The 16,279-nt window shown below is 42.1% G+C and overlaps 1 protein-coding gene across 1 annotated transcript in view; it reads right to left on the bottom strand.

Moving 5' to 3' along the window:
- The window catches only part of GPR158 (G protein-coupled receptor 158), a 1,311,614-nt gene that overhangs the window by 108,128 nt on the left and 1,187,207 nt on the right, over window positions 1-16,279 (bottom strand). The window contains exon 8 of the mRNA XM_085631696.1: window positions 11,302-11,440. Within this exon, the coding sequence (XP_085487822.1) occupies window positions 11,302-11,440 (139 nt within the window). The remainder of the gene's footprint in view (window positions 1-11,301; window positions 11,441-16,279) is intronic.

The raw sequence follows: 16,279 nt of genomic DNA, 5'->3' as shown, positions 1-16,279 counted from the left end.
AGCTGGCGAGGGACCACAGAAGAAAAAGCTTCAGAAAAGTTTCTAAGTTCAAAGGTAAAATTTTGACCGGGGCCTCCCGCTTGGTGTAGTCGTGCAGGACTAGTGGCCAGCCTAAAACTTTGGCCAAGTCAAGCACTACCAGATTTCCCAGGGTCGGGCTATAGACTTTTAAGCACTATAAAGTGGTAATTTGTTTAAAAAAAACATATCTTCGGTTCCCTACACTTGATTTTTGCCATTTTAGTGTCATTTTAAAGACAACAATATTTCCTATTTCTATAAATTGGTGTGGTATTTTTATAGTCTGTTGTGTCTTAAGTTTTTGCTGAATTTGTGTTTTTAAATTCTTTATATACCTGTCTCCTAAGTTAAGCCTACCTGCTCGCAGCCAAGCTACCAAGGGTTGAGCATGGGAATAATATATTGAGACCTAAACTGAGCTCCAGACAGTGTTAGTGGCCGAATTGCCATTGGCAGATTCTTATTTATCAATTTCAAACTTTTTTGTGTACAGAGGTGTGGATACTGATTGTGTGTAACAGTACACCTGCCAGTAACATAAATTAAGATCTTAAAAATCCTCTAAATTGCCTTAGAACAAAGCTTTTGATTTTGAATTTGTAAAATCTGGACTAAACTGATTTTTAGTCCATTTCTTTTATTTTACGAAAGTTGTTCTAATTTTGATTGACTGTTGTTATTGACCCAAAAGTAGGAATACCATGGAGCTGGGCTTGGCTAAACTTACTAAACTCAAGATGACTGAGCTTAGGAAATAATGGAGGGCTAGAGGGCTGCATGGATCCAACAAGATTAGGAAGGCAGGGTTGATAAAGTCCCTGAAGGCCTGGGATTTGGCAGCTGCAGAGATTAAAGAGCTGAGAAGCTGACCCCCTAATGTCACCCAGGAGGAGGGTGAAGATAATGCCTTCTCCATTACTTCCAATAGTAGGTACATAATTCCAGGAATTGAGAGAGGGGGTTCTCCCACAGAAGGGCCCGGGATTTCCCTAAGAGAAAGGGCGATAACCCTAGATGAGAGAAACTATAAATTAATAGGGAGTAGTGAGAGGAGAAGAAAGCAAGAAGAAATGGTGGCAGCAAAATTAAAGATGAGATGGAGATGTCCAGGGGTGATGGTTTTGACCACAAGCTTCCCAAGGGTATAGTGCACAGAGTGGGACGACATTGATAAATGGCTGAATTAATTTCAAAGGGCCACTGAGATGTGGGTGTTTGCTTCAAGCATTGGGGTTCACTTTTGTGGGAACTGATTTCAGTAACTGAGAGGGATATGCTCGTGACCCTGCAGAGGGAAGAAGCAAAATCTTACTCTCACATGAGGCAATGCTTAGTCAAGAAGTTTGGTTCGATTCCAGAATAGTACAGAGTGAGGTTCAGAGACACCTGGAAAGTGAGCACACAGTCCTGGGTGGACTTTGTGGACATTTCAGTGAAGGCACTAGAAGGCTCGATTGTTGGTAACAAAGTAAACATGTGAGGGATTGTATAATTTGTTTTTGAAAGAACACATTTTGAATCAGTGTGCTGAAAGGAAGTTACGCCGGTACCTAGTGAACTCCAAGCTGACAGCTCACAGAGAGCTGTGGAAAGCAGCTGATGAGTGGGTGAGAACCCGAATTTCGAATCGGCACAGGGAAATGAACAGACGAAGGGAGGACAGGTCACACCCAGGGAAAAGCCCAGGGAAAAAAATGTCCAAAGTAGGAGTCCTCAGAAGACCCACAAAAAACTGAATGGGGGGGCCCGAGCCAACCCAAATTCAAAGGAAGAGGGTATCAATTAAAGAATGGTAGGTTCTTTGATCCTTCAAAGGTGGGAACGTGCTATGACTGTCACTAGCCAGGGCACAAGAAAGGAGATTCTGTCTGCAAAAAGAAGCCCCCCACTAGTGGGCCATCCCCAGGTTTTGCTAGTGTAAGTATGGGGGTGGAGAGTGCCCCAGAGAGGGGTAGGGAAGTGGCAGAGGCACCCTTAGTGTCCCTGGGTGAGGTGAATATTACAACCCTGGCCTCCATACCTTCAAACATGAATGAGTACAGGCAGAGTCCTAAAGTCAGTTGGACTGAGGTTGACACTCTAAGAGACACATGGGCTCATGTGACTATGATCCTAGACACCCTGATGCCTCAAGAGAGAATCCTACCTAGTGAGTTTCACCTGGTGACCTATGCAGACAGCAGTACCAAATTCCATTCCATAGCTGAGGAGGAGTTGGAATGGGGAGGTGTGACAGGCCCTCTGAAGGTAGCTGCATCTCATGTACTCTCAGTCCAGTAATTACTAGGCAATGATCTGGAAGCATCTGAGTGGACAGTGGTGGAGAGTTGACTCTATTGTAAGTATTGGAGCTCCCTGAGAGGGTATTTGCTGTAACCAGGACACAGACTATCCCGAAGGGAAATGGGAGACACTTGGACTCTGGAACAAGGGGACAAGCATACCCAAGACAAGGGGACTGGGTCTGGTGAGCCAGCCCAGGGAGCTCCAGAGGTGCAAGAGGAATTTGTTCCTAATAGGAGGGGACCTGACCTCTCAGGAAGGGATTATATCCCTGCTAGATCTGTCAGGCGTGGCAAAACTGACAGAAGCCAGTGAACCCTCCAGAGAGGAATTTTGTCAGGGACAGAGAGACTGTCCCACCCTTGAGAACTTGAGGCAAATTGACTTCAAGCAAGAGGAGGGGGATGACTGTGGATTTCACAGAATCTCCTGGGAAGATTGTTTTATCCTGAGGCCAGAAACCTCAATGATGGGGGCACCAGGAGGTTGGTGGTGCCCTAAAAGTACACAGACTTCATCCTGACCTTAGGTCATGTTATTCCCTTGGCAGGACATTTGGGAAAGACTAAGACTTGGAACCGGTTGATGAACCATTATTACTGGCAACATCTGTCTTAGAAGGTAAAGGGCTTTTGCAGCTCCTGTGTCACCTGTTTGGCCAGTGGCAAGACAGGGGGCAAGTAGAAGGCTCCTTTTAAACCAGTGCCAGTGGCTGGGACTCCCTTTGAGAGGGTGGGATGGACATTGTGGGTCCCCTAGAACCCCCAACTGCATCAGAGAATAAGTTTATCTTGGCGGTAGTGGAACATGACCACAATACACCCTGAGGCAATACCCCTCAGAACAGTCACGGCTCCTGTAGTGACCCGGGCCCTACTTGGTTTATTCACCAGAGTGGGTTTTCCAAAAGAGGTTGTTTCAGATGGGGGCATGAATTGCTTGCCCAGCTATCTGAAAGCAATGTGGGTTGAATATGGTGTTACGTACAAGTTCACCACCCCATATCACCCCCAGCCTAATGGTCTGGCGGAGAGGTTTAAGAAGACCCTGAAGGGCATGATCAATGGGTTGTCTGACAAATTCAGGAGGTGATTAAATGTTCTCCGTCCATGCCTACTGTTTGTCTAAAGGGAGAGTCCACAAAAAGGGATTGGTTTCAGATCCTTTGAGATTTTGTTTGGACACCCTGTGCGAGGGCCACTGTGCCTGCTGAGAGAGTCTTTAGAGAAGACTCTCAAGGAAGCAAAGGACAATGTGCTGGACTATGTGCCAGGCCTGAGATTTGGATTGGCAGAGTACATGTAAAAGGCAGGCAGGAAACTAGAGGCCAATCAGGAGCTCATAAAGCACTGGTATGATCAAAAGGCAGCAATGCCAGAATATACTCCAGGACAGTTGGTGTGGGTGTCAAAGCCTGTGGCTCCTAGCGCTCTCCATGACAAGTGGACTGGGTCCTATCAATCATTGAGAAAAAGGGTGAGGTTAGCTACCTGGTTGAACTTAACACCCCCAGGAATCTTCATAGGGTCCTGCATGAAAATAGATTGGTACTCCACCATGACAGGTCAGATATGACCATGTTACTTTGTCACAGATAAGGGAGTGGTGGAGGAGATTGAACCAGTGTCCGATCTCCTCCCCAACAATGAGCAATGTGGGTCAGTGGAGGGGATTATACTCTCTTCTAAGTTGACAGACCAGCAGCACAGAAACTGCAAGCAGGTGCTGGACCAGCTTGCTGGCCTGTTCTCTTTAACCCCAGGTGTCACTGAATGGTGTATGCACCACTTTGACACTGGTGGCAGCCCACATGTCAAAGAGAAACTATGCAGGGTGTCTGACCATTTCAGAGCCAGCATCAACGCTGCGATATGTAAGAATCAAGAGTTGTGTGTAAGTGTGCCTTTTAACAGTCCATGGGCCAGCCCAGTGGTGTGGTGCTGGTGTATTAACCTAATTCCCAGGGGGGACTGAAGGAGCTAAGTTTCTGTGTGGACTACAGAGGAATTAATGCAGTCACTAAGACTGATGCTCACCCTATGCCTAGAGCTGATAAGCTCATTGATAGGTTAGGGGCTGCTAAGTATCTGAGTGCATTTGATTTGACTTCAGGTTACTGGCAGATTGCCCTCACAGATGGAGCAAAAGAGAGGTGAGTATTCTCCACCCCAAAGGGACATTATCAGTTCAAGGTAATGCCCTTTGGCTTAAAGAATGCTCCTGCTACCTTCCAAAGGTCGGTGAACAGGGCCCTGGCTGGGTTGGAGCAGTTCAGTGCAGCATATCTAGATGATATAGCTGTATATAGTCCTGCTTGGGAGGATCCCTTAGGCCACCCGAGGGATGTGCTTCAGGCCATGCAGCAGGCAGGCCTGATTATTAAGGCCAGTAAGTGCCAAATAGGGCAGAGATTTGTTGTGTATCTGGGCCACCTTCCAGGTCGAGGCCATGGTCAGTCTCTCCAGGCTAAATTTCAAACCATTTGGGATTGGACAGCTCCTGTTAGCCAGGCTCAGGTTAGGGCATTTCTTGGACTGACTGGGTACTATAGAAGATTTGTTCAGAACTATGGGATGATGTGGCTCCCCTGACAGAATTCACTTCTAGGAAGAAGCCCAAGAAAGTAGCTTAGACTCCAGAGTGTCAGAAGGCTTTTGACACACTGAAAACTGCTATGTGTTTGGTACCAGTGTAAGTGGCCTCTGACTACACAAAGGCATTTTTGGTTCAGACCGATGCTTTAGAACAAAGGTTTGGGGCAGTATTGGCACAAGTAAGTGAGGAGGGACGTGACCAGCCAGTTGCCTTGATTAGCAGGTGACTTCTACCCAGAGAGCAGAGACAGAGTGCCACTGAGAGAGAGGCCTTTGCTGTGGTTTGGTCCCTGAAAAAGCTGAGACCATATCTGTTTGGTACTCTCATGTTCAAACTGACACAGACCTTTCAGATCGCTCATACAGATGAGAGGGGAGAATCCCAAGTTGTTGAGAAGGTCCATTTCCCTACAGGGAATTGACATCACAGTGGAACACAGACCTGGTGGTGCCCATACCAATGCAGGTGGACTTTCAAGGTTTTCCACTTAGCTGATGAGGACCACAAGGGTGCAGGTTACTGACCCATCACCTTTCGATTGGGGAGGGCTATATTGCAAATTCATCCTGTGTGCCTTGTACTACCCCATTTTCTTTTTTGATGAAGAATAAAAGGATGCTGGTTGTAACTGACTCTGACTGTGCCCTAGGCTCTGTTGACATGCCCAGGCCAGTGTTATGCTGAAAACACGAGGGAAAGCACACACATGCATTAAGGTACACTATGTGTTTGAGTACACCTATAATTGGCATGACCTACTCTATAAGTCCCTAGTAGATATTAGGGCAGGAGGGTTGAAACTACCTATAAGACCCTAGTACATGATAGGGCATGGAAGTTTAGAGGCCAGTAGATTTTGTTGTACCTGCATTTGTGCATTACTGAGTGCCTGGGGTCATTTTAAAAGCAGTTTTGCTCTGCAGCACTGCTTTTAAATGTAAATTGTGCCCAAACTCGACTTTAGTGGTAGGGGAACTTAAAAAGTGATAATCGACATTATTTTTTACATATTAGGTACCTACCCCCAGGGACTCCCCTAGGTGTCCTACGGGTGCGGGTCATGTAATTATAAGCAGGGTCCTTATAAAAGATGTTTTAATTACCATAGGGGTGCAAAAATTGCACATTTTACTTCCCCCATTGTAGTAAAGTCCATCCCAAAATCGACTTTGGTGCTATGAGCAGTGTGGGGTTAGAATCCACATTATTTTTTACATAGTCAGGACCCCCAAGCTCTCCCCTAAGTGTCCCAGGGGTGGGCGTAACTATACACTGGGCCTGCATAAAAGCTGTCTCCAGGGTTCACAAATGTGACCTCTGGCTGCCCTCTAACGACCACTAGCACTAACAATAGGAGTTTAAAAAAGCTCATTAGAGCACAATTTAACTTCTGTTCCTGGCATTCCCCTACAGTCCTCCTAGCCCGTAGTTCCCCAGGACAGTGCCAGGGGTCACAAGAGGGAAGTCAGGGGTTGCAGTTGCGACCCCTAGCACTGTCCTTGTGACCTATTGCCTAAGAGGTCTCTAGAGGAGCAGCAGGAACAGAAGTTAAATTGTGCTCTAATGAGCCTTTTTAAACTCTTATTGTCCCATGGCAAATGGGGATGTTTGTCTCTCCTAAATAAATTCAGCAGTGAAACTCTGCGCACTGCAGTAGAGGAAAATGTTGCCACCATTCCTGAACTAGGGGCTCAACAATGGCCACAAGGCCCTGGAAGATGACAGAGAAAAAGAAGAGTTAATGACCAAGGGGAAAGTGAAACACACCAGACAGACAGGTGAGAGAGGTATACCTGGCTCCCCTGACAACCTTAGTCGAGACATGGGGTCTGAGTGTAGTCTCCCACGCTGATGGCACTCAGCTGGGGTTTTCATTATAAGAACACTTAAAGGCTGCCTCTCTCAATTTTAAGCAATTCCTGAAACATATCTCATACTGGATGATTGAGAATTGCTTAAAGCTAAACACCGAGAAAACTGAGGTCTTATTTGTCAACCAGACAGCACCACCACCCTCTAATTTGTGGTGGCACGCAGAACTGAACCCACCACCTACCCCAGTAGATTCTGCCAGAAATCTGGGGTTTAAATTTGACAACAACCTCTCCTGTAAGACCCAGGTGTGTTCTGTCACCTCTACATGCATCTAGAAGTTAAGAGCATGGAGCAAATTTCTTTACTTCCTGTAGGAGGTTTACAGGAAGACTACGGTCCATGCCCTGGTTACTTCCCAGCTGGACTATTCCAATAACCTCTAACTAGGGCTTCCAGATGATCTGGTTCACAGGTTGCAACTGACTCAAAAAGCAGCAGCCAGATTAAATAGGAAAGTGTTGTTTTGCCACCATATTTCCGCACATTTAAGGCACCTCCATTGGCTTCCAGTCAAAAGAAGAGTCGAGTTCAAGGCGCTCACCTTGGCCTATAGAGCCACATGAGATCAGGGTCCAGGCTATCTGAGGTAGAGATTGCAAGGATACCAACAAGACCGGGCCTTGAGATTAAATCTCCTGTGACTACTCAGGGTTCCCCGCTTCATCAAGGCCAGAATAGGCGGCTGAGTGTTCATGGTGAAAACTGTGAAACTCTGGAATTCAATGCCCCCCACCTCCGCATGATGGAGTCAGAGCTGGCCTTTAGGAAGTCTTTCAAAACCTGGCATTTCAGCTTGCCTTAGTTCGACCCTCTTATTACCCCCACCACAAATCTGCCTAGCACCAGGACACCTCTGTTGAGGTAGCCGCGCGCTCTATAAATTTCCGATTGATTGATTGATTGAGGTTTGTGCTGGGGTCACCAATCTTTTCTGTACTGAGAGCTGCTTATGTTCAATTAAACAAATTGAGAGCTACTAATATTATTAGTGTTGTATAATCTTAATTCCTTTTTATATGTATATTGATTCAACCAAGCAAAAACTTTCTAATTTAATAAGCTGGGCTGCACACAGGTGAGCTACTCATAGGTAGCTGGAGATCTACAGTAGCTCACAAGCTACTAGTTGGGAGACCCCTGGAGTGAGTGAGTGAGTGAGTGACTGAGTGAGTGACTGAGTGAGTGAGTGTGTGTGTGTGTGTGTGCGTGTGCGTGTATGTGTGTGTGTGTGCACATGTGTGTTTAAAAAAGAGACATCTGAGAGAAAAGAAAAACGGCTAGAGACAGGTCAGAAAGAGACAGTTCCAAAGTACAGAGTGTGAGTGTAGGAGACAGGTATAAGAGAAGCAATGGTGTTAGATACCTCAGAGAGAGATGGATACATATGAAAGAGAGAGGGAAAAATAATGAGATAAACAGGATAGATAGAATAGCTGAGAGGTCCGGGAATGGTAAATGGATGTTGGTTAGGGGTTTGCCACGGGTCTCAGTTGTGACTCCTAGATTGCCCTACACAACTTCTGGTACTACTATTGCTACCCCCTAGCCTCCAAAGTGGTGACATCAATGGCAAGAACACTGGGGCAGTAACACTTGTGGACATCAGGGCTCCTCCCTTCTTGTTTATGTCCATTTTGTTTACTATATCAATAACGAATAATAATTTATTATTCACTATCAATGTAATAAAAAATAAACACAGGAGCATAAAATGTGTTTAAATTTATGTTTTTGTATGTATGTTTTGGGCAGGTGAGACAGTGTTTGTGTAAGAGAGAGCCTATGTAAGTGAGTGTTTGTTTCTATGCATGAGCATGTTTGTGTTTGTGAGAGTGAAAGAGTAAGTGAATGTGACTGACTGACTGAGAAAATATAAGTTTGAGTGTGAAGCGTGCTAGTGTGAGAGAATGCGAATGAGAATGAATGTGAGTGAGAATGCATGTGAGCGAGTGGCAGTGAATGGACATGGCGCTGAATGAGAATGAATGTGTTTGAATGTGCGAGAACATGTGAAAATGAGTCACTAAAAGTGAGTACAGGTGATTGTGACAGAGAATGTCTGAGTGGGTGACAGTCAGAGAGTGGAAAAGAGTGTGCAAGAATTTATGAGTGAGTCCAAGTGAGAGTGAGTAAAAGTAAGAGTGAGTGAGGATGTGTGAATGCAAGTGATCAAGGGTGAATAAGTTTGAGTGAGAATGGTTTTGAGTGAGAGCTTGAGAGAAAATGTGCGGTTATGCTTGCAAGTCTGTAGTTGGCCGTGGCATACAGAAAGTAATTCTTGGCATATAGAGGCAACTACTGCGAAAGGCTAGCACTGATAAACTAAATACAATTCTTAGAATGACAGGCACCTGTGACAAAATACTGGTATTGCCATTTTAGAGGTAATACTTGGCATTTTGAGATACCCATAGAAAAATTGTGGAACTGGCATAATGAAGCAAATTATTTGGCACGGGGGGCACCCAAGGCACAATGCTAGGACTGGCACATTGGAAGTAATTCTTGGCATAAGGGAGCACAATTGTGGCTTATTGGGGAGGAGACAACCAATGCTGGCCCTGACCTACTAGAGATAATGTTTATCATAGGAGCCACCCATCATATATGGAAAGCACTAATGGCAAAATTCTGACACCGTCAATTTGCATGCCATTTATGGCCTACTGGGGCACACCCATGACAAAATGCACATTATTAAACTAATTTTTGCTATGTTTTATTATTGTGAATACATGAAAATGTATGTTTCTGAATAAAACCTTAAAGTAATTTTGGCTCCCAGTGCAGTTCTGTGGTTTGTGGCATCTTATATTCTTGAGATGAACACATATATATATATTTTTTCATATTTTATATTTGTAGATTTATATAGCACGCTTAACACCCGAGAGGATATCCAGGCACTGTCCACAGGTACGGGGAGAGATTAAGTGATTTGCTCAGAATCACAGGATGATGAGCCAATGCTGAGACATAGCAACCACATCATATTTAATTTTTATGCAAAAAGAAAGGAGCAAGGTTCCCCAGCATAGCTTACTCACACCCTAAGATAGGTGGTATCTAAAATAGACACTTGTGTTGTTATATTAGTCATGCAGTTATTATTGAACGTCAGCGATGTCAATTATTGTAATCTAATCAAGATCATGTGACATCACTTTGTGAGAAGATTTAGGGTCAAAGGCCATGATGATGTCATTTGTGTGATGCCATTCAGGCCAAAATGTGTGTGAGGTCACTTCCACTACCCCAGACATTTTGGTGAATCATCGTCTATGAGTACGTCAAGAATGTAGGTACATGATTTCTCATTGCTTACCCATGTCAAGTGCAGCATAATGGTTTTATAGGGCAGACCTAAATTCAAACATGCATGAATCACGAAACTGCACAAGCATAAGGCAGGTATTCCGCCTGTTTCTGTGACTCTAGCAAAAACTATGAATATTTTTAATATCATTAAAAAGTGAACACTGTGAACGCACGTACTGCAGGGATGGCCACAAAGAGCCCCTTTGGTCTGCTAAATTGGAGGAAATTCTTGCTTCCATCGTAATGGAAGAAGATTACCTGCCCATTTTAGATAACCTCATATTGTAGGTGCTGGTTGATCATTTTGCATCAAGTGGCAGAAGCAATTTTGGCAAAATTGAATGTTGTGCAGGCAGCCATGTTGGGATTGGTAACTCAGCATTCATTTTCGATTCTGAGAAACAAATCCCTGAACCTGGGATTTCCTTCTGAGAAATAAAAACAATGGCACTAAAATGAAGGGAAACTTCTCCCTGAGCATGAAGGTGGGCCCATGCTGATTTTTCCTTACCAGGTTTACCATGTCTCACATAGCAAACCCAGATAGGTGAAAACTACATCTGAAGGCCTTCCTGATAGGAGGACCAGCCACAGTGGCATAATGAAATTTGAGGGGGAGGGGGCCTGCAAAGTACACAGAGGCGGCCTCCACATTACGGACCCAGTCAGGAGTTCTCAGGCCAGGGGTGGAAGAGTCCCCTAGAGCTTGGGGCTATTATTTCGCCACTGGCCTCCCGATGCATAACAGGTGCTGGCCCAATGGGAGATGGTTTGCTGCCATTGATTGACCGCCAGTGCAGCTGGCAATGAATCATCGCTTCCCATTCCCCCAAATAACAAAGGGGAACCATCTTGTTGGCAAGCAGGATCTCCCCCAAACACTAAAGGACGCCCTTAGTAACTTACCAAGGTAAAATCATAATTTCATTTTCGGTTCATGTGAAAATAAATATTGCGCTATGCTATATGTAGTGCAGTTGACTGCTCATTAGCCTATACAATATCTTATATATTATTTTGTTAAAATTGAAGTTACCCTATTCTCTATATTTTGTGATTGAGCTTAATGGAAAACAAAGCATAACATTAACACAACAGTCATATACGTAGGTTATGTCTACTTAGCAATACACGTTTAATGCTTGTGTTAGAATTTTGCACAATGCCTGCAAAAGATCAGGTTAGTTAGTAGCCATGCAGATCACTTGCCTAATTGTGTGGAATATTGCAGATATAATCAGCTCATTGTGAACTGCAACAGCCATGTAGCGGGGCTCGTGAAATGCTGATGGAACTGTCCGAACTGCATAGCAGAGGTAAATGCCCCATAGGAGAAATAAAAATTCAGCTGTAAGAAGAACAAAGAATATAAAGTTGTTATCAGACTATGCATATAAAGACAAATACAGGATCCAATATTGTATATGCTTAACATGCTTACAAGTCACCTTGGTTAGGCAGGCTTTTAACTGTCACGTGATATTTCCAGCTACAAGTGGGTGTGCGCCAGCAAAGAAGTCCAAGATACTCTTGTAGTTTTAAAAGTCTTTATTTCCAAATAATTTCTTCCAAATGTTAATGACACATTAGGCTCAGCCATGTGATATTTGTTGGGTTCTTTGACAAGTATGTAACTGCTACACAAGATGTTTCAAATTGCCTCAATGTCACAAGTAATATGTTTAAAAATAGATGGGCAAATAAACATTGATTTCGTAATTTGGGAAACCTTTGTTCAATAAGGAATACGCCCAAATAGCAAATGAGTAGAAAGAGACAGCCATATCGCAGCTCTACATGCTCAACTGCACAGTAATAGGACGTGTATTGTGTGATCCACAATGTATTTCTGGCAATTATACACCTCAACAATTAGAAATTATACCTAAATGTGTTGCTTGAGTCGTGTTTGCGAATGGACTCAGACACTGAGATATGTGTATCTGTGGTGGAAGAGGCAGCTGCGGCCACAGGATGTCCACAAGTGACTCTAAACTCCGTCTGTCCATCTGAAAGAGACCCTGCCAACACCTGGCCTTTGTGAGAAAAAAACAAAACCATTGAATGAATCAGGGTCTCCGGACAATGGGATTAAATTGTAGAGGGAAGACCCCACTCCTGGAGGGGACTGAAAGAGCTTTACTATCTCCAACTACACTCATGAATTTCTACATCCGTCCATCCATGCATCCTTCCATCCATTCACACACCCATCCAATCATCCATCTATGTAACCACTCACCCGTCTTTCTATTCACTCATTCACTTATTCTCACATCTATCTTCTATCATGGTGTTCAATCATTTAGTCATTCATATGGGAATTGACCCACTCACTCACTCACTCACACATCCAGACACTAACTAACCCTCCCCCCCAAGTACACAATGCAGAAAAACTCACTCATTAGTATGCAAGCATGTTTTAGCCATGATATACCCAGCATACCCATATATGATATACATTGATCCATCTAACATTCGATGGGGGTTGGCCACAACTAAGCAAGGTCCACATTGGGATAACACTATTGTAACTGATGCTTTGTACAATTTCTATATTTTCTGGCTTGTTAAAAAATCTGAAATATTATCAAAATACCAACAGCCCTTTACCTTTCTAGTCAAATACATTAAAAGAGACTATAACAAAGAACAGGTATCAATATGGTGTAACCCACCAAGCAATAAATAAAGATGCCTTTAAAGTTTGAATTTATCATGTTACATTTGCTGTGCTTCAAAGAAAGAGGTAAAAGAAAGGCAATGTCTGTTAACAAATTGCTGCTCATTTTTTAACCTTGGGGATGGGTGTTTAAAGACTTCTCTCACTTTGCAGTCAGTGAAAGAAAATTACATGGAATTATGTGACAATCTTGATGGGATACAGAGTGTGAACGGCAAAGCTGTAGGATGTCATTGTTTTGTAACACAACAAAATGTAAATAGCTGTGAATGAACTGTGCACATTCAGAAGTTAGGAAGGCTAAAATGAAGCACTTTTTTTAACTTCTGAAGTGTTATGGAAACAAAGATTTTAATAAATCAATACAAATCAAGACACTTTACTTGGTGATGCAGAAATGATACATATTCACTGAAACCCGATTTCCACGCGTTATCATTTGTGTGCGATATAGTTTTATCATTAAAACAGTATGTCTGTGCAAATTCAGTGGCCATTTCAATGGAAGATGTGTAAATGACAGTGCACTACCACACAATGCTATAGTTACATTAAAAAAACGCCCGCCTCAAGTCCATTAAAGCTAGGTGGGTCGTGAAAGATTGTCCTTCTAAAATTTAAGTTGTGGTTCTAAATAGTTTGGGACAAACTGGTGAAAATGATTTTGTTTGAAAGTACAAACTAGTAAAATAAATGTCTGATGAACAAGATAGCAGATGGTGAGCATGAAATGGAAGTGAGCTCTCTACGCTGTTTCACATAAAGTAAGCTATTGGAGCACTACCTTAAGAAAAGGCTGTGTCACTAAGTGTGTAATGCAAATATATATTCAAGCCAGAGTCTCTGCCACAGTTTTGGGCTGACTGGTGTCTTTATTAGTTCAAGAGCCAGAGCCAAACTATTGTACCACCTTAGACAGTGGTAAGTGGTCACTTGTCATGGGAAATTTCAAAGAATATGCTATTGTTGATTGGAAATGTAGCAGCATTTGTTGACATATTCATAGTAAACAACAGAACATAACATAACATAATAACATATGCAAAGTAACTTAACACAAATAAAACAAATAAGGGAACAACAAGACAATCACAATAGAACACAACACAACAATGGCATTACAACACAATAAAATCACATTGCCATAAAACAAGAACAAAAACACATCATCACCACAACAAAATGCCAGTCAACAAATGTACACAAACATTGGTATCACACATTGCCACTTCCAGAATCTTGCTTTCTTTATACAGCGGTAAACAGTGTTTGGAGCATGCACTACCGTAACTCACCACAGGCGATTGGAACTAGTACTAGTCAAAAATGTATTGTGATCCATCCCAGTGTCTCTTACATATTTTTCTGTCTCTCTCGCTATTTCTCTGTCATGCTTTGTCTCAAACTCTTGCCTCTCTCATCACATACCTTTCTCCAGCTGCCTCTTCTCCCTTCCTATTTCTTTAAACCTCTCCCTTGCTCGATCTGACAGATGGGCTGTTACACATCTTCTTTGCACCCATCTGTCCATGAAAAGTATTTTTTATAGCAACTGACAAAAAGTTGCTTATTTTGCCTTCATCTATTGGGAAACAAATTCAGTCACAGTACCGATGCATTGCCAGAAGTTTAAACAAAATCACAATTACAAACTGTTTCACCTGGTAATCAGTGTCTAAAAACGAGAAAGGATAAAAAAAAAAAACTTGAACCTAGGCCCACTGAAGGTCTTAATTCACTTCAGCTGTAAACTGTGGTTTGAAAATATTTATTTGATATTAAAAGACAAAAAACATATTGTACATTACTGCACAGTCTGTGTAACTAAATTAATTTTAAACAGCTTCTAAATCAACTTGTTTCAGTCACAACACTTACAGCTTTCCTATTTCACATGCTTGGGTTACTGTCCATCACCTTAATGTACACAAACAGATCCCACATTATTTTGTCTTTAGTTTTGAGAAAAGGGGTAACATTTAGGAACAAAATATAATGATTGCTGAAGTCATTAGCTTGACTGTGAAGGTTAGAGAGAAATTTCAAAGCTTCACAAAAAGAAACCACATAATCGAAGATATAACGGCCAAGTACACATATATTGGACGGGCTTTCTGAAATGTTGTTTTCTAATTGACCATTTACAACTATGCAGCCCAACTCCCTTAGTTGTGTTAAAATATTTTTTCCTCGCTTGTCAGCTTTAAATTGCTACAGGAACTGTGCCTCTTGGATATTCCATGACTCTTCCCTCTCTTTTTCTCAATAGACTTCCAAGCCCTGATGAGAGATCTTGACATTAGATATTCTATGATTAATACCTAACTGCTTTGTTCCCTTTCAATATCCCCTGTGATGAACTCCTATACTGTTCTCAAAAGATCAATATGTAGGATCCCGGGTGGTAAATATACATTGAAAAGTAATCAAGGCTGGGTTGTGGATACAAATCAAGCTTTAGATATTGTACAGTACTCAATAAATATTTTCTAAGACCAATTATAGTTAGTGCTCCACAAACATGACCTGTCCTTGCTGCTAATCACATAATATTCACCTAGACAAAAATCCTCAGTTGCCTTGAATACAAATGATGTATATTATATTAACCTGCATAAGTATTATCCAAAAGTGTTTTTTCTCGTGGGTCAAAGAGGAGCCAAGCCGCGTTTCAAGAGAGGATTGCCAATCATCTATTAAACAAAATTATTGCAAGAAGAATTGCATATATTCTTATTATTTAATGCCTGCACCATAATATGAACCCGAGGTTGCTCTTGAAGAATTTAAACCATCCTCACATTTGATCCTATTACAGTTTCTCATGCTTGCTTATGCATACCATATTGGCATGCCAGATTCCTAATAAGGGGCATACATACTAGCTCTTAAATTTGAACCATTCTTTACCTTCTGCATTTTTACAAAAGTGAATGAACTACATTGATAAGAGGAATGTGTGAAATTTGCTTGATTTTAACTTACGTAATTATGCAAAATTACAGAAAACTATGCATAATTAAACTTCAATATTTGGCATAAGGATGCATTTAAACAAGAGCCCCACAGATCTTTACAGCAAATTAGCTCGAATTGCACAATTGACTGTACATGTTTACAGCGAATAGTGCATAATTACCAGGTAGTGGTGTAATGGTGTAATTTTGGTAATCTTGTATTAAGAGTGTAATGCGAATTTCCCAAAATGATTCTGGTATATATTTTATATTTCACACGGGTCTAACTAATACACATAAATTGAAAGAAAACAGAAAGAATAATATTTGACATACATTTCAACTCTAGACCACTTTTCAAACTGATCTTCCCAAATAATTAGAGATTAAATTTCTTTGAATTCTATCATACATAGCTCCTCAATATTTAGCAATAGTTTCAGAGATCTATTTAAGGTACTGCACATTTGTCAAACAGAGATCCACATTGAAGAATGTCACATGATTCAATTTTGGTTGAGATTGTTGAACTTTGTAGCTGTTG

This window comes from Triturus cristatus, chromosome 10 (genome assembly GCF_964204655.1).
Source record: "Triturus cristatus chromosome 10, aTriCri1.1, whole genome shotgun sequence".
Lineage (NCBI taxonomy): Eukaryota > Metazoa > Chordata > Amphibia > Caudata > Salamandridae > Triturus > Triturus cristatus.
The sequence above is the reverse complement of the archived record's forward strand: the minus strand, read 5'-3'. Positions and strand labels throughout refer to the sequence as shown.